The 22803-nt window shown below is 42.8% G+C and overlaps 1 protein-coding gene and 1 long non-coding RNA gene across 4 annotated transcripts in view; one reads left to right on the top strand and one right to left on the bottom strand.

The window, feature by feature from the left end:
• The window catches only part of zeb2a (zinc finger E-box binding homeobox 2a), a 49495-nt gene extending 42390 nt beyond the window's left edge, over nt 1–7105 (bottom strand). For 2 of the 3 annotated variants that reach the window (XM_071355540.1, XM_071355542.1), the window contains exons 1-2: nt 6882–7104; nt 5038–5197 (exon numbers count right to left, since the gene is read on the bottom strand). In XM_071355540.1, the coding sequence (XP_071211641.1) occupies nt 5038–5110 (73 nt within the window). In that variant the 5' untranslated portion in view covers nt 5111–5197; nt 6882–7104. Of the gene's footprint in view, nt 1–5037; nt 5198–6881 lie in introns of all 3 variants that reach the window. The other variant, XM_071355541.1, reaches the window with a different exon arrangement.
• LOC139546774 (uncharacterized) lies at nt 6177–9030 on the top strand. The gene is made up of 2 exons (XR_011669270.1): nt 6177–6737; nt 7144–9030. It is a non-coding gene; the product is annotated as an uncharacterized lncRNA (long non-coding RNA).
• The last annotated feature ends 13773 nt before the right edge of the window (nt 9031–22803 follow it).

Raw genomic sequence — 22803 nt, 5'->3', positions numbered from 1 at the left:
GGCCATTTGAACTGGGAGTGCATTAATATGGGAGTGTGTATGTTATTGGGTGTATGTTTATAAGTGTGTAGTCAGGAGTCATTGGGGCCAAGTCAAAAACACTGGAGCATAGAGGCATCCGGCCAGCCAATCTCTATGTCCCTGTATGTATAAAGAGTGAGGAGGGGGCAGTGGCTGCATAGAGACTTAACACGGCTCCCCAGGCCACCGGCACACTGGTTAATATAATGTCCCTGCCTCCGCCTGGCTACTTGGTGAAGCATTATCTCTCCTGCACCTCTCGGAACAAAGGCCCCCTTCTTCCCAAAGCAGGCCTGTCTCCTCCCCAATGTCCAAAGGTGTTTGGTGAAGTAAATCTGCCTAAATCCCGCACAGCTTGGGCTGGCAAAGGGAGGGAGGGAGGGAGGGAGGGAGGGAGGGAGGGAGGGAGGGAGAGAGGGAGGGAGGGAGGGAGGGAGGGAGGGAGGGAGGGAGGGAGGGAGGGAGGGAGGGAGGGAGGGAGGGAGGGAGGGAGGGAGTTGAATGAAGGTGAATGAAGATAATCTTCTTTTCTTAACAAAAAATTAGGAATTCATATCACATGGTGTATTTTAAAGTTGCAGCATCCCACCCCCTTTCTCTCTCTCTTGCTCTGTTTCTATTTATCTCTCTCTTTCTGTCTGCCTCTGTGGATGTGTGATTCCTGACCTATGAAGCAGCAGGAGAAAAGAGAAGAGGCCTACCACAATGAAGTCTGTCTCGCTAGACAGCACTGCAAGACAAGTGTTTTGCCTCTGAATTGGGCTTTATGGATCTATTCAGGGTTATATAGTAAGTATTAAGGCCTTGGAGCACAAATCGCAAGCTCTATCTTTTAAATGTACAGAAATAGGCATTATGAAGGTAGTTTGTTGTGAGTGGGTGAGGGATGGATGGGGCGGAGTGTGTAATGCAATACAACACACAATGTGACTAGCACAACCAATCCACAGGGGAAAACAAAAACAAATCCCACCTGCCCCCAACTCTGTCATGCTGATTAAAATGGAATCTGAAAAGTCTCAGGCACTCGCAAGATTTCTTTTACAGCCATAAAACAAACTGTTGCGTTCCCTCCCTCGCAACCATGCTCTCTCTATCCACACCCCTCACCTCTTCCTCTCTCTCCCTTTCCCTTTCCTTCTCTCTATCCTCCCTCTCTCACTTTCTCCCTGCTTACCACTCATCTCTCGCTCTCTATCTCCCTACACCACTCATCCCTCTCTCTCGCTCTCTCCCATTCAGCTGTGAATAGTCCAGGAATGGCATCCCGTAACCCTATCTGTCCATCAGTAGGACCCAGCCCTTGGGCTGAGTGGGAGGGCTATATAGGGCACGTAACCAGGGGAGGCCTGACAAACAGCCGGAGACACCTAAGTTATGTCGCTCAGTCACTACCCACCACCACCTTCTGTCCCTCTTTTCCATAATCGCTCTTTTTCATTCCCCCTCTCACTCTCACTCACTCTCTCTGTCTGCTTTCCATTTTTTCCTGAGCTCTTTTCATCTCGGGCTTTGGGATGCTGAATGCGAGAGCGGCCTGGCGGCGGTGAAAGGCCTGAATTGTGATTAAGAATGAGGAGAGGAGCTCCTTTTCTTTGTTCTGCCCTCAGGGGGTGTTTACTGAGGGGGAGGGAGGGAGGGAGCGAGGGAGGGAGGGAGGGGTGCGTAAGACATGGCGGAGCAGATATGAAAGGCATTCAGGTCAGCACTGATGTGAACGAGAGTGGTAATCATACCAAAGGCGTTGTGAAGGACCACCATAGCAGTGCCAGGGAGCTCTCGGACCGAGGGTGTGTGTGTGTGTGTGTGTGTGTGTGTGTGTGTGTGTGTGTGTGTGTGTGTGTGTGTGTGTGTGTGTGTGTGTGTGTGTGTGTGTGTGTGTGTGTGTGTGTGTGTGTGCGTGTGTGTGCGTGCGTGTGTGTGTGTGTGTGCGCGCACACGCGTGCACATGAACACGTATGAGTGAGCTCATATGCCATTAGCCATAATAAGCTGACAGACACTGAATAAAAGTGAGAGAAAAATGTCTGGTAAAAATCCAACCACAAACAGGAGGGCATTAGAAAAGGTATCTGTCTCCAGCAACTAGGACAATGGCACGTTTGTGAGAAATGTGGCATGAATGGTACAGCGGGCACCCTGACACTGCTCACTGCTGATGATAGGAGCATGTAAATGAGACACACTTCCAATGAAAACCCATTGTCTTGAGACAGTTATGGACCCACTAGCCTACTGGCTACGACAGCTATACAAACCATGCCTTCATTTGAATGTTGTAATAACCCAGAGAGGAACCAATGTATTTAACGTCTTATAACTAACTCTAAGTCGGGGTAGCAAGACCATAACAGAAGACACTGCTGGGACCTACTCGTCTGATTTAATCAAACAAGGTTTGTGTCCAGTTTATTAGGTATTTGATCTTAAGGCTAAATTACTTTTAAACCCTACACACTTTAGTCCACCAATTTGGTTAATGGCGAGTGGCTTTGAAAGCTGAAATAGTGGCCATTTAAAAAAAAGAAAAACAGAAAAAGAGACTATTTTAACTTTACTGGCTGGCGAGGTTACGGGAGCGCTTTTGACAGCTGCGCTCACACAACCGAACGAGCCCTCACAGCTGGATGTGACGTAGGCCTATAGCACCAGAGGGGGGACTGCGAACTGCAACAAAGCTGCGCAGGCTGCGCGTATCGAGTTACACAGGGCCTAATGTGACCTCCCATTGGGACCCGAGAGTGGCAGAGTAGGTGGAGATGTGCGTGGGAAGGGGGGAGAAGAGTTGTATAGGCATAAACACAAGAAACTGTCATAGTGTATATATACATGCAACAGACAATATGTGGACCATCCCTACAAAGGGTTAATTGCATTTACATAATGATCTTGCATATTTCGAATTAAAATATGAGGATCATGAAAAAATCTATAATCAAACAAAAACACACCACCTCACAACCTGTATATTCTGGTGCTCCGTTTCTCGATTTGCGATAATAAAATGCATAGGTCAAATAACAAGACCCTTCAGGCCTTATAGATATTCCTATAGGAATAGTCTACTGCATCGGAGTGAAAGTTGGCCTCAGGCAAAAAGTATATTCAGGCACACATGAGTTGTAGTAGACTTTCAGTCTTATGAATTAAAAGTTGACATTCTGGATAACACACATTTACACCAGACCAAAACTGAGGGCCCACATGTCTTTTTTGTTGTTGCCTTAAACCACACAATTAAAAGTCGTACATAGACCATATAGGCCTATCCAGCGGACTGTAAGGCAAACACAAGCGTACTCAAAATAACTAATTGCATATGAAGATATAGGCTATAAAATTCGCCCACAAGGAAGAAGCAATCCGCGCAACATGGGGAATGGGTGCACAAACATTTCGTCAATAAAATGATCAATAATAAAAGTGAACATCTGGGAGGAGCAACAGTGACAGAAGGCCTCCGTTGCTGAGCCTCAGACGAGACGTAAGCTGGTGAAAAACGCTTCCAAACGATCTAAAGAGGTTGGTTAAATAAATACGTTTACTCTTAAACAAATGTCAATTGGTCAACATGATTTTTTTCGTTATGTTTGCCCATATTGGCTGAATGGTCTTTGAAATTCAAACTATACCATTTCAATTTTAAAATTCACTACTCATCTTGGTCCTTACAAACACCAAGGTGCAGTTAGAGAGCAGCAATACTTCACTCTATTTGCCTTTGTTGATCAGAAACGTGCTTGAGAGCAGTAAAGACCCTGAACAACCTACCGATTTCACTCAATCAATGAACGAATAAAAACGAATAAACCCGAGAAGTCGACTGAAAATTGTTCAAAAAACAATATCATTTAAATGCAAAGATTTATTAAAAAAAATACATGTTTACAATAGCTTACGTCTACGTCTACAACAAACAAACAAATAAAACAAGAGACTGTGATAATTAACACGTCACATGTAATAGCATATGATATTAAAGTAACAACAAAACCGAATTCAGTTCAACATTGACATTAATTAAAACTTTACATAACACACATGGCTGAAACGTCAAAGGGATGCCCTCCTCGCAAAATCCCTGTCACAACTCCTAGGCTACACAAAACTCAGGAGTTTTTTATATCCACTTTTCTCTGTTGCTTTCCCCCTAACATAATCGTTAAAAACGAAAATAAACGTTGTAACACATAACTAAATTCTCAAGTAACTGTTCGATAATAACAGAAATGCACTCGGATACTTTTGTGTGATACAGTCTGTGAGCTTGCCTATGACTTGTGTTGCGTTTAGTGCTGTAAGCCTTTGTGACGCGCCGCATCAGAACAAACAACAAATGTAACATTCAGAAACTGTGACTCTTACATATAATGACCATTTCAAGACCTTTATCTCCAATTTGACAACCTATAATAACTAATACGTGGTAAATGTCTGTAAAGACACCAAGTCACTTCTGAATGGCAATAATGGCACAACACAACACAATACACACAGCACAACACAATATACACAGCAATGAAACAGCGTTGAATAAACGTGAGATAAAGCCCATTTCCTTCATAATCACACACACGTTACAAAAACAATGCAATTTCTACATAATCCACAGGTTTTCCCAAAAATTCCAGTCCATAACCTACGAGAAGCGCTCCTACCCATATAACGGTTTTCCTGCATGCCTGCTAGATAATGGCACTATCTCGCCGAACCGCTATTCGAGCCTCATTCTGAAGTCCCTCTCTCACACAGTCCAGACTTTTGATAGTCTACTTTAGTGTTCATAATCTCATTGAAAATAAACATTCAAATGCTTTTCATACTGATTAAATTCAACACTACAACAACATGTAGGCTACTTTTACGCAGCCTACCCTCTTCACAACGCTTACACTGAATGTAGCCTAATTGCACTGTGGAAGGAGACAGCGCGCGGGATGTCCCGCATATGACTGGTGGCAAAACATACAAATGTTCCCGAACTGTCCTTTTATTTTACTTTGAAAAATGTCTTACCGTTCTTTCTTTGTGGGTTGGATTGTTTTCGCCTCTTACACCGGGGACCCTCCGCCATGATCTCCTGCTTCATTGATAAGACGAGTAGGCTAGGTCAGATGGCATGCAGTCCGCATGGGCTCCTTCAATCAGCAGCACACAGGCAGGCTCTGGTTGGTATCTAATAACCAAACAAAACGGCGACAAATGTTGGGACAAGATGACTGTATGGATCCTGTTCAACCACAGGGGCACGACATATAAAAGTTAAAATTCACTCTAAAGTCTTCAATGAAACTCCATATGTGTAAAGAAAGAGTCCAGGAGAGTGATATTGAGTAGGATCGTAGGCTACTGCGTCCGCCGTCGCCTGATCTTTTGATATGTCTCTAATCCGGCAGAGCGTCAATGAACCGAGCAGAAGGAGGAGGACAGACGGGCAGACACATTCGATAGCTTACAAGGATGACTGAAAGCTAAGGCATACATTACCACTAAGGCCGATTATTGTATGAAGTCTACAAAATAGGTGTACCTTTTTGTTTAAGTTTACTGAACTTTCACATAAACTTGAGCCTTGTCGATGACGTTTAGGGATTGTGACGGCTTCCCCTACTGTCAGTCAAAAGCGATTTTGCTGTCATCTCCAAACTGAAATCTATCCCATTGGTTCAGTTTTTAATCACTAAAATGTCAAACTTAACCAAAGAACCATAAGCCATAATATGTTACATCCTTTTCTCGCCCATAGGTCTAAATCAAGTTGAGAAAAGTGTTGTATTCAATTAAAAACCTCATATCATGACCAGCATCTCAGTCATTTAGATTTTGGTTTCACTTTTTGCAAGCTATGTTTATGAGTGTTAATATTCTGTAAAAAGCCAATTATTTTGATAGGCCATTATTCATGATAAGGATTCAGCAAGAAAAAAACGTGGTAAATTGTGCAATCTTAAAATGTGGGGAAATAGACAAACTTCCCTTTTATAAGAAATGAGTGTTAAAATGTATTTTATCTACCATCCATACTGATTGATAAAAATGAGAACCAGCCTGTCCATGGCCCCCGTTCAAATGTTGTGTAAAATGTAGGGACGTGGTGTTAGTGGAGTTTGTATTATAACGGTAGCGAAGCGAAGGAGAAAACAAACACACACACAGTCACCAACATTTACACGACAACACACGGAATAGACTACTGCCCCACATGGAAAAGCTTTATATTGTACATTTACGAGGAAAATCAATTGAAGTAGAATGGTTGAAACACAGCCCAAACGAGGATCTCCTAGTTTAAAGATTTAAATGTGGAAATGTTGCCACCGCATCGCATTTTTTTCACAAGGCTTTGGCATTTGCACCAGCAGTGAACACACACATAGGCTACAACACACACAATAGTGCGGATGTCGGTGGTCACTGCACAAACCCCAGCTACGCAGAATAGGAGATGTTCACATTTGGAATGTGGATAAAAAAACAATGTTGCTCCATCTAATAGAAGGCTATGCATAAACTGTACAAATAAGATGGATGGCAAACCAACGGGAATAGCATACGTCCGTTTCCTACCAAAAGGAATAGGAACGAATAACATCGAATACATTTCGATTCCCCGGAAAGGACACCGGGAATATGATAGCATCAGAGTACAGTTGACGCAGGTACCTACAGCGCTCTACCCACTCCTGGAGCAGCACGGACCTTTCTCACCTGCTCAGGTAAGTGGTCCAACTTTGATAATTGCGCAACAGCGCACGGATACCTGAGGTACCTGCATGCCATAGCTACCTCAACCACATAGATGTTGAAGTTTCACAGTCAGAAACTGATGTAAAAATGACAATATGGTAAAATACACCTACCAGAGTGTCAGTGTGATCCTTCAAACAGCTGGTTAGAAGACAGAACGTCAAAGAGAAATGGTAAAGTGGTGCGTCGTGGATCCAAAGAAAATAACTGGGAATAAGCCTTGAAAATAGCTTGACGAGGGACCGTTATTCCTGATGGGCAGGTTAGGACTGATCTCTTTCAGCCACTTCACGAAACAGACCTGGGGACGCGCACTGACGTGTTACGCCTCTTCTAATGACATTTTTTCGCTCTCTTTCTTTTCCTGCAATGTAGAAGGCGCCGGACCCCTTAACACGCCACCTATCTTCACGTGGAGGGATAATTGAGGAGTATGTGTGTGAGCGTCGTTTGGAGAAGAACGTGATCAAGTTGTTGTCTCCCTTGAGATTATATTTATCATTTGTAGGCTATGCTTTGAGTCAAAAGTTAGAGGAATTACGCACGAATCAGACTTCCAATAGCGACATCATAAATTAAATAAAACAACACTGTAATTGCAGTGAGAGAGAAGATCTTTATAATTCGGTGACAGGCACTGTCCATACTGGCATATGGGAGAAATCTGTGAAAGGAGCGCCGAAGTACCTGATTGGAGCGCACAGGTAGTTTACCTGTACATAAAGCTCCCTTCCTGCATGTATCCAGAGGCACAACAGCGGATAGGTAGCCTACCTCTGCCTTTTTATCTTGACTGAGTGACTGTATATTCTCATTGAAAATCGTTCGTGCCATTCCGCATTGTATTTATTGTACAAAAACGAAAGGGGGAAGATGCAGACATATTTTTCTCCCCGGCTCTCACTGGCATTAACTAAACACGCTGCGGCAAAGGCGTCATTTATAACCTGCAAATATGCATATCATACTATATAGGGCTTTTTTGATTATGTTTCATGTTTATCACAGTTTTTAAAAATGTCATCATCACTTGTAGGCTCCAGTCAGTCATGTGCAGCGGAGAGTAACTAACACACATGGTTTGTGGTTGGTAAAGTAGGCTATTCCCCTCCCTTCTCGGTATCTATTTATTTTCTGTATGGATGGATGATAAGTTCACAAATGGATGGAAGCGGCTATATGATGAGCCCACTCAAAGCCATTTGGATTTGAATGGAGCTCATACAAAACCAGGATTATGGAAACTTGATCAAGATGGCAGGTTATAAGGTAATTTTGAGATCTATGGTTATTTTTAAGTTATCAACAATAACAACGTTCTATTTATTTTTATTATTATTAGGCTATTAACTATTATTATCATCTTAATCAAATGTCATGAGCATATATATATATATATATATATATATTGGGGCCAATTTTTGCCAAGGCCTCACGACATCACAATAAGTCTATGATTGATAAAAGTATAGTATAGTTTCTAATACGTTTGTAAATAGGCCATATCTAGAGATGCACAGAGGAGAGGTGCAAACAGTTGTGCCCAGTAACTCCCCCTTTTTTGTCTCTATGTCTGTTAAAATGTCATGAAATGAGATTACAGACTTTGATACCGGAGTGCTTTGGGCATTAAGAAGTCCACTGTCAGTGGGGCATCTTCTCTTCTTGTGAGAAAGAACGTTTTATGACCAAAGTATGTTCTATAATGAGTCCTCCAATTAGCATTTGATCATGTAGAATAGCATATAGGCCTGCTCCCATTATCAAAATGACATTTCCACTAACATGGTTGATTTTGAAAATGGACAAACATATTTATTTTAAAACCATAATCTCATTATTGTGATTTTTTTTTTCAGTGTTAAAAAATGTATATATAATTTTATTAAAATGTTTTTTTTGTGGCCTTTGAAAGTACATTTAATAGCTACGTTTTGTCACTCATAGCATATTGCTTTTGGGAAGAAAATAACAAACAGATATTTTATAATATGAGACTTGTAGCTGCATAAAGCTGAATTGCTGTCTGTGGCTTATTTGGAGTTCCTGATGAGTCTTTATGTAGAACCACCTGAAGTTCTAGGAAAAATAGAAGGGAAATGAGAGTCTCAGTCACCCCACGAACCTGAGGAGAGGCTTGTCATACCCTGACCATGTGAGCTGCCACACACACACACACACACACACACACACACACACACACACACACACACACACACACACACACACACACACACACACACACACACACACACACACACACACACACACACACACACACACACACACACACACACACACACACACACACACACACAGAGGGAAATAGATAGAAACCTAATGTTGCTCAAGAGGTCTTATTGCAACATGGGAGAGATACAGTTGAGGGGGTAGATTAGAGGCAAATGGATGTCATTGACATTAATAGGTGAAAGAGGGATCTGGAAAGTGTATGTGTTGAGCAACTGAGAATCATGTCCACTAATTATTCCTCTTTTTTACAGGCCGATATGAAACAGCAAGGGTGACTTACAGTTCATGTCCTAGCAACATAGATATTTAAATTCCACATTAAAAAACAATCTAGGAAAAAATACATTGTTACACACACCTCAGTTCAGCTTGTTAAAGAAGCTGTTGTCAATTATTTATTCTCACGTGTTTAAGCTGCCACTCTGATTTGGCTAAATGATGTGGTATAAACTCTATTGTTTTGTATTTTAGCATTCTGGATGTATTTCATGAAGTGAAAATGTTCAGTAATTTGCAGTACGGTTATCACTATGTAAATTGCTTGAACTTGTCACGTCAAAATACCAGCTAGACATTGAGCACCCACAAGGCTGTTCTCTCTGGTGTGGTTCAGCATCGGAATGTTGCCCACTGGCATCCAACAGCAAACAACTTCCATCAACGACACAACAAATGTTGTCTGATAAACTGTACTAGCTGCGGTTCACTCAGCAACTATCATTATTGAAGTCATTGGCCAATGAATTCTTATGTGATAGTGGATTTATATGGACATGACGGACTCAATAGTCCTTTGGACCTCCCCTCCTACCCCATAATAAATGTGTTATTGTCACACACACTGGATAGATGCAGTGAAATGTGTTGTTTTACAGGATCAGCCATAGCAGTACAGCTCCCCTGGAGCAAATTATGGGGTTAAGTGCCTTCCTTAAGGGCACATCAACAGATTTTTCACCTTATCGGCTCGGGTATTTGAACCAGTGACCTTTCGGTTACTGGCCCAACGCTCTAACCGCTAGGCTACCTGCCGCACATAAGCACCCTTCCTCTTGCCCCCCATGAATGACCTAATCCAGCATCTGCTGTCAACATAAACACATCACTAATCTGAGTCTATATCTGTGTAATACCAGTGTAAATTGAAAATAGAGGGGTAGAATAAAGACCGGGGGAGAGGAGAAGGGGAGGAGGGGAGGGGGAGAGGGGGTCGCATTGACTAATCCTGGATGTGGGAGGGGCGACAGATTAATATCGAGGCCTGGAAATGAACCAGGCTGGGGAGGGAAAGGTCTTTGGTAGAGGGGATTTAGGACAGGAGATCTCCAATACCTCTCCTAGCACACTGGCATGTCTGATCTGAACTGGGAGATACAGACTGCATCCCTGACCTATATATACTGTACGTGTGTCTTGTCTGGCCTAGTGTATATGTTCAAGTGACTGCTCAGAGGCATGGAATACATGGAAGGCTACCTCCTGACCTCCCTCTGGCAGAGGCCAAGTTTAGTCTGACGGTGTTATGCTGTGGGTGGATCTCTGTTTACCTTTTGACCGCCCAGTGATTAAAACATGTGATACATAACCACAAACAGGAGGAGCTGTCACTTAACTCCATGATTCACCACAGTGTTAGTTTACTTCATGGAACCTCAGGATTATATGGTCATGTACCTGGTTAGTTTACACCCTGGTTTACACAATTGTGTTGTTGCATTGTGAAATGTATATATTTTATATTAAAGTCACTAGAATCTATTTTTGTTCAAAACCACTATTTTAGATTGACCATGTTTAATTCCTAAAGGCAATGATAGTTTATACTGTACGAAAACATTGCTATAGTGAATTATAGTTAGTTCTGCCCTGTGCAGTTTTTTTGTCAAGGTAATCAAAATCCCAAGGGGTCAGATAAGCCCAGCTTTTTGTTGTCCCATTCTCCCTCTACCAACCCGGCCATCTCTCCCTGCCCTGCCTGGCCCGTTCAGTAAGCCCTGTCTAAACAAGTAGGTGCTTGTGTCTCTACCAGTGTCACAGCAACGTTTGGTTTGATCTCCTGCCAAGCTCGGCATGGTCCATGGACCCTGGCGCCTCCTGTTAGAGGCCTCCTTTTATTTTATAAAAAGGATGGAATGCTGCAGCAATTACAGATGACCAGCATGTTTCAAATACGGGTACATGTTGTCATTTAGCTGAGGCAACTGTGAAACAAATCATTTGAGTTTTTCAGAGACATTTCGTGACTAGTCATTCTTTGATTAGATGGAATGGAATGCATTGCTATCTGATAGACTTAAAATTAAATCTTAATTTGCACAGCCAGGGTTTGTGTACTTGAGTTTTGTGTATCTTAACTTGTTTTTATATATGCCGCAAAGCTCTAAATTCTTGGTGACATTATGCCCTTATTAACTATAGAGGCATAGATCTGTCTCGACTAGAAAGCCCTGTCCTCAGCTATTAGCTGTGGCTTTTCAGTCTCTCATTACCAAAAGACTGTATTTGTCAAAGCCGGCCTAGGCCGATGGTGGCCTTGAAAAACCTGTCACTGCCCCAAAAGAGGAGTTTCTCAATTCGATAAAATATAACTTTATTTATCCCCCCAAGAGCAAGGACCCTTCTTATGACACTAATTCCATGTGTTCTTCATCAAATCTGTTAGGTATTTACAGGTAATTCGTGCATAGTAACTGAATGGGTATAGTGAAGTTTCCTCTGTCCGTCACAGGTCCCTGTATACCCTCAACCGCTCTGAATGCTTCTACGCTGCCCTCATGTGTTGAGAAACCCTCAAATATTTTGGGGGAGGGCTTACTCTCAATCCCCTGCCTCCCCACCCCTAAATCCTCGCCTCCCATTGCCAGCCCTCACCCTCTCCTAAAGACCCCTCCCTCCACCACTGCAGCCTCCTCCCCTTGTTCCTCCCTTTTTTAAATTCCTACCTTGCAGTTTAGTGCTGTGTGGAGGATTTAGGCCTTAATTGACAGCCAGATGTGAGGCCCCTGGGGAGCAGGCTGGTGAGCTATGATGCTCTAAGCCTAATGGGAAGTTTTATATGTACGGGAGTGAGGGCCTTGAACTGATTAGTGTAATTCCCCCTAACCTCCCCACCCCCCTCCCCATCATCAACCCCCACCTTCTTTCCTAATACAACATCCCCTACCCCAAAAACCAGATTAAGGTAAGCCGAATGTTACCATCAGAGATTAGTGTACCTTTACAGCCATTACCATGTTCGGATGGCTGTCAGGGCAGTGGTCGGAGGGAGCCATTGGGTCAGTGACTTAAGTCACGTGCACAGTGGTGGATAGTGGAGGACATGAAACATAAACTGCAGCACCTGTCAAGATAGGTTATTGCCTAGGTTAGTCTGGCGTGCCTGTGCACACCTGTTACAGTTTCATCATCAAGGAATCCCCTTTGATCAGTGCCATGTGGTGTCACTCAGACGTGCAAGCAAGTAGGACGCACGCACACATAGGCACGCGCAAACACACACACAAACATACACCTCCCAACAGGTGGTTATCCACCTTGGTGGTTAATCCTGTCTTCTACACATAGTGTAGGTCAGATAGTTGACAACAGGAGCAATAATGAGAGATGGAGCAGAAGAGCTGTGAATAGTCTACTGGATTTTTTGTTGTTGCTGTGACAAGGTATTTGACAGACAGAGAATGGTGATGATAGCTTTGGTTACACTGAGTATGAGCCTGATTCTGAACAGGACAGCTTTTTACTGAATGATTAGGCATGATGCCACCCATGGAAAGTCTTCTGAAACACTGAAACATGAAATTATCTCTTGCCATCATGCAGAAAACCTCTGGCAGGAATTTATATGGCAGGAGTTAGAAAGAGGTTAGCTCCATTTTTTTTTATAGCTTTGCCTCAATTTAGGTCCCGACTTTGAAGAATATAGACGATTTGTGAACTACTCTGTGGCTGAAACTCCAAAAGAGGAATAGAAACAGAAAAGAGGAGAGGAAAAAAACACAAACTAAATAAAGTAAGTCAATACGTTTGCTCTTGGGGAGTATGAGGCACAGAGGAGAAGGAGCCACAGGCATTAGTCATCTGAAACACACCACCACTTTACCTGAAATACAGAGGTTGATATCAGCGGTTCATGAGTCTAGACTCAGTCACCATTGACTGGAAGGTATTAATTACCAACGCCCGTCTTAACCACAAATCCCATTAACCCAGTGTGTAGCACATTTATTACGCACATGACCTGTGAACTCAGCACATACTGTAAATCAGCCTTACTATTAAGTAAGAAACCTGCAATACCGAAACTGGATCCTGGAACGTTTCTGTCATACTCCAAGTGTCATCTTATTCAAAATGTTTTCAAGAAAAGAGGACAGGACACATATAGATATCTAAGTCTCTTAGCAGTGATATCTTCACCAAACTGATGTTACTAAAGCAAGGCCTTATAGGAGGCTGTGAATGGTAATCATATAAGGCAGTGAGACTTGGTCCTGTCAGCTCTACAGTCAGAGTGATGGGCTGTCAGGTCAGGACTAAATTTACTCATGGGGCGGTCGCGGTCATTGGCACTTCCTTTTGGCTGTCATGATGCCCTCAGGAGTTCTGTTAAAGAGTGCTGGATCTTGCAGTGACATGACTTTGACAGAACAGAAACTGTGGGTAGGGAAGTGTAGTGTCTGTGTGTGTATGTGTGTGTGTGTGTGTGTGTGCGTGTGCGTGTGCGTGTGCGTGTGCGTGTGTGTGTGTGTGTGCGAGTGTCAGTGTGTGTGTGTGCGTCTCACACTGTGTCAGTGAGTCTTTATTTGTGGGAGAAACGTTAAAAGCCGGCAAGATGACACACACTTCATATTCAGTAGATATTGGCTTAACTGACCATATAGAACTAACCCCAGTTTCAGCCGCTGCCCTGACAGCCTTTCCCAGCCGCTATATGAACCCTCCAAGGCGAAGGACAGGAAGTGGACAGGGGGAACTAATCTTGGGGAGGAAGCGGTGGGGTGATACCTGAGGAGGAAACCAGGAGGATGTGACTGGCTAGTGATTACTGTACACTGAACTGTCAACCCCCACAGATGACACAGAGTGTGTGTGTCTGTGTGTGTGTGTGTGTGTGTGTGTGTGTGTGTGTGTGTGTGTGTGTGTGTGTGTGTGTGTGTGTGTGTGTGTGTGTGTGTGTGTGTGTGTGTGTGTGTGTGTGTGTGTGTGTGTGTGTGTGTGTGTGTGTGTGTGTGTGTGTGTGTGCTTGTGCGTGTCAGTGACTGTGTGACGGACGGGGTAAGGAGGTAGAGGGTGTTATCGGACAGGCTCGCTCAAGGAGGAAGTGAATGCAAGGCATGATAGTTAGACAAAGTGGGCCATATCAGTAGTGAATGAGGGTGTTGGAATGTAGGGGGCCAGAGTTAAGCAGCTCGCTCTCCAGCCCCCTGTCTGTCCAATCCTCCATGTGAGGCGAAGCATGGGGAATGAGCACGTGTGTGCCTTTCCAAACATCTAAAAGCTGTGTATAAGCCACACATACCATATCATACAAACACTTCCACAGCCCGACACGTAACACTACCAGCACCTGCACATGCTCAATACACACTGACCTGATTCACAACGGTATACATACATACACTACCTCCACCAATACCTCGAAAGTTCACATCAGATCAGGCATTGATCATACACATGGTTTTACAACACGGAAACACTATTTGAACACTGCACCATCCATGTTCACAGTACGTCTGACCTGCCATGCTATTGAATGGAGGAAAGGGGGATTTCAGCTGGTTCATCACCTTCTTTCTATAGAATAACATCCAGGCGTTTTTTTTTATCGACAAACAGCAGCCACAACAAAAAAGGGTTGACTTTCGATTTGTGTGAGCTGCTGGATGGGAGTGAGTATTCCCCCCAGAGGGAGGATTAGCTGTACCTGTGAAAGGCCTGTCAGGTAGATTCACAGGAAGCCATGATAAGGAGAGGAGTGAGTGGGAGGAGAGGGGGGATAAGCGAGAGGAGCGGAGGAGGAACAGTTCCATTTCTTCTCTGTAATCCAGGCCCTCGCAGGATGCCTGCAGAGCAAGGCTTCCCACCCGTCTGTGTTTTGTGTTATGTCTCCCTTCTGTGGAAAGATGGAGGGAAAGAGGAAGAGGGAGATTCTATTGAATGTGTCATCTAAAAGGAGGGGAAGATGGCTGAATTTGTGGATTGATGTCTAAAATGTTGCAGAAAATCTTGATCTTTCAAACATAACCTAACTGGACATATTGGGTACATTGATCAATGTTTTTGCACCTTCTTCTGCATACAGTGCATAGCAGTTTGCATCCCTTTTCAGTACATCAGGGAAAGAATAATCAAGGTAGGCCTATAGATTCGTTTAACCACACATTCAAGTACTTGGGAAATTCCGTTTGTAGCTTGGATCAAGTGTCAGAGTGTTTGGATTTAAATAATTCAATAAACTCTGTAAGTTGACCTTTTCCACAATACATGCAGCACTTCATGTTTTGGCAGAGGTCCTCACACTCTCGGGCATAAAGGAAGCATGTCCTTACGATAACTGGACGAGGTAACTAATCATAACAGGACACACAGAAGGAGAGATGGATCTACAATGTATAGTTTTTTTCAATTCTGTTTTCATAAATGTACCCGTTGAAGAAATAAGAGGGAGGGAGAGAGATAAAGGTGAGCGAGTAAGAGAGAGAGAGAGAGAGAGAGAGAGAGAGAGAGAGAGAGAGAGAGAGAGAGAGAGAGAGAGAGAGAGAGAGAGAGAGAGAGAGAGAGAGAGAGAGAGAGAGAGAGAGAGAGAGAGAGAGGTAGATAGAGACATCCTAAACCTGTGTGTCTGTGTGTAAAAACGAAGATGAGCAGGTAGTCGACAAGCAGCGTACCACTTAGTGATTAGGAGGATCCAGTGGTGGGTCATGTTAATGTCAACACTGCTGTCACAGCCCCATATGTTTACAACCCTCTTCCTGGCAGCTCCCACCTCCCCTGTTCCCTCCCTAGCACCGGTAAACTTAATCCTTCACAAGTCCCTCACTCTCTCTCTCCTCGGCTCCATCTTATGTGTTCTCTTTTCAAATTACCACCACCTCCCCTCTGTGTAACTGTATTCTCCGTACTGTCTGTCTGTGTCTGAACTTAACAAGGACGGGATAACTCATTTGAGGTAATGGTTCCTCTCACTTGTCCAAGACAATACAGCTTCACATTAAAGGTGGCTAATTTCCCTCACACTGCTAACAATGGTGATGAGCTGTGGCAGATGCTAATGGTAGTACTACATGTTTAATTGGTAGCAGTGTGTAACTACATGCACTATAGAGCCAAGCCCCCCTACTGCATTTGCGTAACCTTGACCCCTGGGTGTAAAACGTATTTCTCCCCTATAATGTCTGAGAAATGACGTGTCAAGAAGTTGTTAAACCTTGAGTCACTGGATTACTGTCCGACGGCCCTGTCTTTTTCAGTCGCTTGGGGTACGTCCCACTTCTTTCGAACTGTCCTAATTGAACACAGCCGTTTGCAGCAATTTTACAAGCCAGCCATAAAAAGCTTGTTCCTGTGTAGTATGTCCATACAGTGTATTGTATGCACTGCATGAGTACTCTTAGCATTGGTAGGTAGGCTATGGGATAATGACTTGTGGGTCATTCACAATCCTAGTGAGAGACAGCCTACATCTGGTAAGTGTGTTTAGTATCCATGAATCCATCAACATCACAGTACTCATAGTCAGGCAGGTATTAAACACATGGATGGTGGTGGCTGAGGTGAGTGGCTCCTATTCCCTCTTCAGGATTGCTGCGCAGAGAAATATCAGCGTGTGCAGAGAAGCACGAGATTGAACTTCACTCAACTTTCCAGAGTGTTCCCTGTTAGTTAACACTATCAACTTTTCCCTTTACTGTGGGAATTGTGATATAATCAACGCAATGTTAGCTACTTTCAATGGAACATACTGAAACAAAACTAACTATGCAAGATATTTTGGTGTAGGCAGAACTTATAGGAGTAGAATTCTATTGCTTTGACTACAGTAGGCCTATATGCAAATAGACCATTGCCATATATGGATCTATGCCATTCACTTTGAACTGGACTGTTTTTACAGCATGAGCGGTCCTGAGTAGATGTGCTTGTTTTGAGATCAAAGAGAAAGCTAAATGTAGCGACGTGTGCACATTTGTACTTTTGTTCATTTCCTTTAATATTAGTGAGTTATTTGCCCAGTTATAGATCATTTGTAATCAGACATGGAGGAGTGATTGCTTCCTACAAGAGCACAAAAACATCTTTGAAAAGCTAGTCAGGTAAAGAGCTTTTTTTTTGTCTTAAAGGGGCAGTGTTGTATTTTGAGACAGGCTTTAATAAGCTAAGTAACCAATAGGCAGAGGACACCATAATTTGTCTGATTCTCTTAAATAATGGTATGGGAGTAATTATGCATTTTATTGCATCAAACAACACAACAACATTTTCAGACACCTCCTTGTCTGAAGGACAAATGGACAAACAGGTTAATGCAATGCATGTTTTTTTCCAAAGTATCATGGAATGTAGACCTACATTGAACTCCACACATTGGCTGCTACTGTAGGCTGAATGAACAGCTATTTCCAAGTTAAAATGTTATGGGACGCATTTTCTCCATTATTTTTGATAACCATAGTAGCCTACTTGCCCACTGTTAAAACGAAGTTAAATCGTGTACAGCCTCAGTGTTCTAAAAAAATTCTAGGGAACATTGATGGGGGCTGCTACTGAGAGTTGTATTGACACAGACGATAACCATTCTCTCCATGAAAACCAGGTCCTCCTGGAAACCGTCTCAGACCCACACAGGCATAAAGCAACAGATGATATCACCAGGCATTGGTCTGGTCTATACTGTAGGTGGTAGATCTCTGAGAGAGTAAGATTACCAGCTATCACAGGTCAGGTGTTCCGTCTTAAGTCCAAAGCCAGAGAGCCTGAGCCAATGTAAACTAGCTCTGTAACTAGGGAGGCTTGAGTGGGAGGGAGAGGCAGCCTAGGGGACTCCCTTTATGGTTGTTTTTCTTGATCCATATTACTTACCTTGAAAGAGCGAACGTTCCACAGGGGCCTCATAGAAATTCCAGTCAAAGTGTCATAGTCATTCTTTTACCACTCAGCAAGACGCCACAAATTTATTGTCCCACGGATGTGGATGGACAGTAATGTCGTCACCTATTTAGATCTGTGGTTGAAAGGATCCTTGGTCTCTTTTCAGTTTCAACTGACTGAAAGTCAGTGGATGACACCAACAACCAGGCCATCCTTGAAGGAAAGAGCAACCAATGTGGAAGAACCGTGTTCAAGAACTTCACCAAAATGTATATTTCGAGCATTCTAGCAGCAATGCAAAAATACTTCAGGGTGACTTTTGGACTGTTCTTTAGGTCCTTTCGGTTTTTGCGCTCTAGATGTTTACCCAGGAATGAGAGTTGGGTCAGGACGTCCTGGCAGGGTCGTGTACTGCGTCGCCTGTTGTTCTTGGACACTCCACAGCAACAGCTTGGAGTTCTATCTGTCTTTGGTCATCTCACTGTAACTGTAAGGGGACCAAACTATATCAAGCGTACTGTGCAAAATTGTATCGTTATGGTACCTTGCCTAGAGGGGAGACATGTATACCTTTTATGGCTTAGTGTTTGAAGAATTTGATACAAGTGATGAGAGATTTTGAGAATTATTAGACAATACAACAAGAATATGACCTTAACAGGCCCTGAAGGATATGAAAATATGTTAAGGTATCCTTAAAGGTTCTCGTTACTCATTTAGGGTGCATAAAATGACCTCCTATAAGCTATGTAAAACTCAATCCTCCCTTGTCTTTAATGTAGGCCTACATTAAACACATACAGTAATCTAAAATCTGTGCTAGTTAGCCTATAGAATTGATCTTTGTAGCAGGAAGAACAATTTAATGCAAGAACAAGAGAACGCTGTGTGTCCTTACTCAGAAAACCAGGAAACCACTACAGAGGGAGAATGCATTCTTACATTCTTAGAACTATTGCTAAGTGTTCTTTAGAAAAGGTACACTCCCTTCTGCTAAATGCTGTCAGATGGGCCTTCTTAAAGCCGTGTGTGGGAGTGACTCGCAGTCGTCCTGTTGCCGCTCATGTGTTTTTGTTTCTTCAGATTTCTGTGGAGGCATTATTCCTGGTGTCTTTGGGAAAAAAAGGGAGATGAAGTGAAAAGAACGAGACGAGTTTGGATCTTGCAGGCAGACAGAAGGCATGAAAACAGAGGGAGACGTAGGTAGTGTGTCAGGGGGAGAGATTTAGGTTTGAGTTGGCAGCCGCAGACAAAGAATGCAGACAGAGTTGGAAGGGGGTAGCGGGGTGCTAGGTCACTGACACGACAAATCAAAACCGAAGGGACTTAGACTTCTCGCTTTATATTTCTTGCTTGATAAACATCTCTGTGTGGAAAATTGCCCCAGCACCTCTGATACATTATGCTATGAAGCTTTACCTCCCACCCTTCCTTCTTACTATAGCAGTTAATGTTGACTCATCCCCCCACTGCTCAGACTGCAACGGTACACAATACGTCTGCAAGGTAACGTCCTTGAGCTATGAGCAAATGTGTTATGATTGGACAGTGCCGTGTTATGCTGGATTTAATGCTAGAATGTGGACTTGAGCAAACCAGCAAAGGTTCCACCGATAGTTTTTTTAATCTTCTTCACGGGAGACACCATCACCCAAAGCCTTGGAGTTACTAATGAAGTCATGCACAGCAAGTGCAGTCATAGAATAGCTTGTTTGATTTGTAAAAGGCACCAGTCAGGCTGGGCCGGTGCAGGCGGCAGTGATATGAGATGTCTTCTGTGCTATCGTATGCGTGGGCAGAGACTCTGTCTGTATCTGGTGCCAGCCACTGTTTATGACTAATACACATTAGAGAAACCATTGCTGTGGAGGAAATCCTGAGGAGGAAGGCTTATTCAAAACATTTCATCTTGTAACAGGCAACAGTGAAACACACTTCAGTAAACTGGCAAACATAGTAGATCACAGAAGCCAGAGGGAAGGGGAGACCTTATAGTCCAACTATTGTGTTACTGCTGTGATGCAATGTGTCTGGTAAGAAGAGTATGAACTAGTGGAGACAACTGTCACTGACCAAATAAGATGATTAGGCAGAATCATTTTGAGAATTAAAAGTGGAAACACACTTACACTAAATCAAAGGCCCTAACCAGGAACCAACCAGGACAATAATAGCAAAGTGATTTTCCTTCACTCACGGAGGGCATATTTAAAGTAACAATTATGGATGTGAAAACTTGACATGGAGGGAGGCGAGCTGACAAAGTGCCAAGTCCTCTTTGTGTCTGGAAAGTCCACATCAGTCTAAGAGCCAGGGTACGTAGTCACCGACCGAGTGGTCGGAAAAGGAAACTATTAGTGTTGTTTTCTTTTGCAAGATTAAAGCTGCTACAAGGACCAAGTCATCATAAATTCTTCGCTTCATAGGTGTTTGTATTGAACTTCATCTCAGGCTGTGCCTTTAATCTTCAAACAGGAGAAAAGTATTTGGTAGGACACTCCTCCCAGCTTGAGGCCTACAGTAGGCAGTGAGTGGGTGAAAGCACACAAAGAACCTTAAAACTAACACAAAACCCAGGGGAAAGTGTTGTAATCAAAACACAGAGAATATATCAAGCACACTACTAAAGGTTTCGGTATGTCCAGTATAACTCATACTGGAATAGAAAAAATGTAAACGGCTATTGGCAGAATCAAGATATTTCTAAACATCTTAGCACTGTCAATGTGTACTATCAGTGCAATATCATGTATAACACTTGTTTTTCTTCAGTCAAGAGTTATATTACACACCCTATAACACTGAGTAATAAGAGTAATAACAGTAATAATAATCCTGCTTCGAACATGACTGGGACTAATCTATCTTCAGTATGACCTCAGAGGAATTTGATTGTCATTTTCATTGAGAAATACCCATGTGTATATTTTTCAACCTGGACTTCTTAGATTTCCAAGCAGTCTCTAAACTATCTTGTCAACTGGAATGATAAATTACTGAACAGAAAGAATAAACAAACCAACAGTCAGTTGTTTATGCCACCATGCTGTAACTTTGCCAAGAGTCCATAATTAAATAGACATACCATTCTATAGACGAAAGGTAATTATTACTGTATGTGTTGGGGATAAATCAACCATATTATGCAAGTCCCCTGGTGGTGACAAAAGATTTAGCTTCCAGGTATTGTTTTTCAACCCAACATGGGACAACTCTGTATATTTACAATGTATGTATAGTTATTTCTATATCTTGGAAAGTCCTAAAAGTCCCAAAAGTATAAGGTGTTCAAGCACCACTCATAAAACATCATGTCATTTTTTATGGTAAAAAAAATTCTCAGTTCCAGAGCTAAAAAGAAAAGTTATGGCAGAAAATGATGACTCCATCCCACCAGTGTCTCTAACACAGCAAGTTTGCTGCCGTGGGCCTTTCCTGGAGTCAAATAACCTAGTGGCCTCATAGGTGGAATATTACTAATGTCTTTCATAATTTCATAATTAATAAAAAAATATATATATATGAAAATCCGGTGTTTCTACGTCAAAGAGTTTTGTTATATTTCAGTCTTCTGTGTTGTATAGAACGTGAAATATTGGGATGCAAACTCAAGAGTGAAAACATTTCAACTCTATATCTGACATGGTACAGGTGTCTTCTTTTTTCCCCCCATAACCATGTCTGTGAGGTACAGTTGAAGTCAGAAGTTTACATACACCTTAGCCAAATACATTTAAACTCAGTTTTCACAATTCCTGGCATTTAATCCTAGTAAAAAATCCCTGTTTTAGGTCAGTTAGGATCACCACTTTATTTTAAGAATGTCAGAATAATAGTAGACAGAATGATTTATTTCCGCTTTTATTTCTTTCATCACATTCCCAGTGGGTCAGAAGTTTACATACACTCAATTAGAATTTGGTAGCATTGCCTCTAAATTGTTTAACTTGGTATAAGGACTGGGTGTCGGAGTGCGAAGTCAGGCGCAGGAAACAGAGGATGCAATAACAAATGTTTCTTTAATGAAACACGGAGAACTTCGGCCACCCTACTATACACTGGGTGCTCTCCATAAACTGCCCCAGACACGGGGAACGAAAACAGTCCAGTAACAAACTCGAACATACACAAACACGTATAGTCCGAAACAAACACCACGCTTACAAACTAACAATCCCGCACAAAGAAACGGGCGGGCCGGCTGACTGATAAGCCCAACTAATTACAAACAAATACAAAACAGGTGTAACCAATAAACACATAAGGAGGGGGAGAAAAAGATCAGTGGCAGCTAATAGGCCGGTGACGACGACCGCCGAGCGCCACCCGAACGGGAAGGAGAGCCTGCCTCGGTCGGAGTCGTGACACTTGGGTCAAACGTTTCAGGTAGCCTTCCACAAGCTTCCCACAATAAGTTGTGTGAATTTTGGCCCATTCCTTCTGACAGAGCTGGTGTAACCGAGTCAGGTTTGTAGGCTTCCTTGCTCGCACACACCTTTTCAGTTCTGCCCACAAATTTTCAATGGGATTGAGGTCAGGGCTTTGTGATGGCCATTCCAATAGCTTGACTTTGTTGTCCTTAAGCCATTCTGACACAACTTTGGAAGTGTGCTTGGGGTCTTTGTCCATTTGGAAAACCCATTTGCGACTAAGCTTTAACTTCCTGACTGAGGTCTTGAGATGTTGCTTCAATAT

This window comes from Salvelinus alpinus, chromosome 20, assembly GCF_045679555.1.
Source record: "Salvelinus alpinus chromosome 20, SLU_Salpinus.1, whole genome shotgun sequence".
NCBI classification, from domain to species: Eukaryota; Metazoa; Chordata; class Actinopteri; order Salmoniformes; family Salmonidae; genus Salvelinus; species Salvelinus alpinus.
Note: the sequence above shows the minus strand (reverse complement) of the source record. Positions and strands in the feature narration are given on the sequence as shown.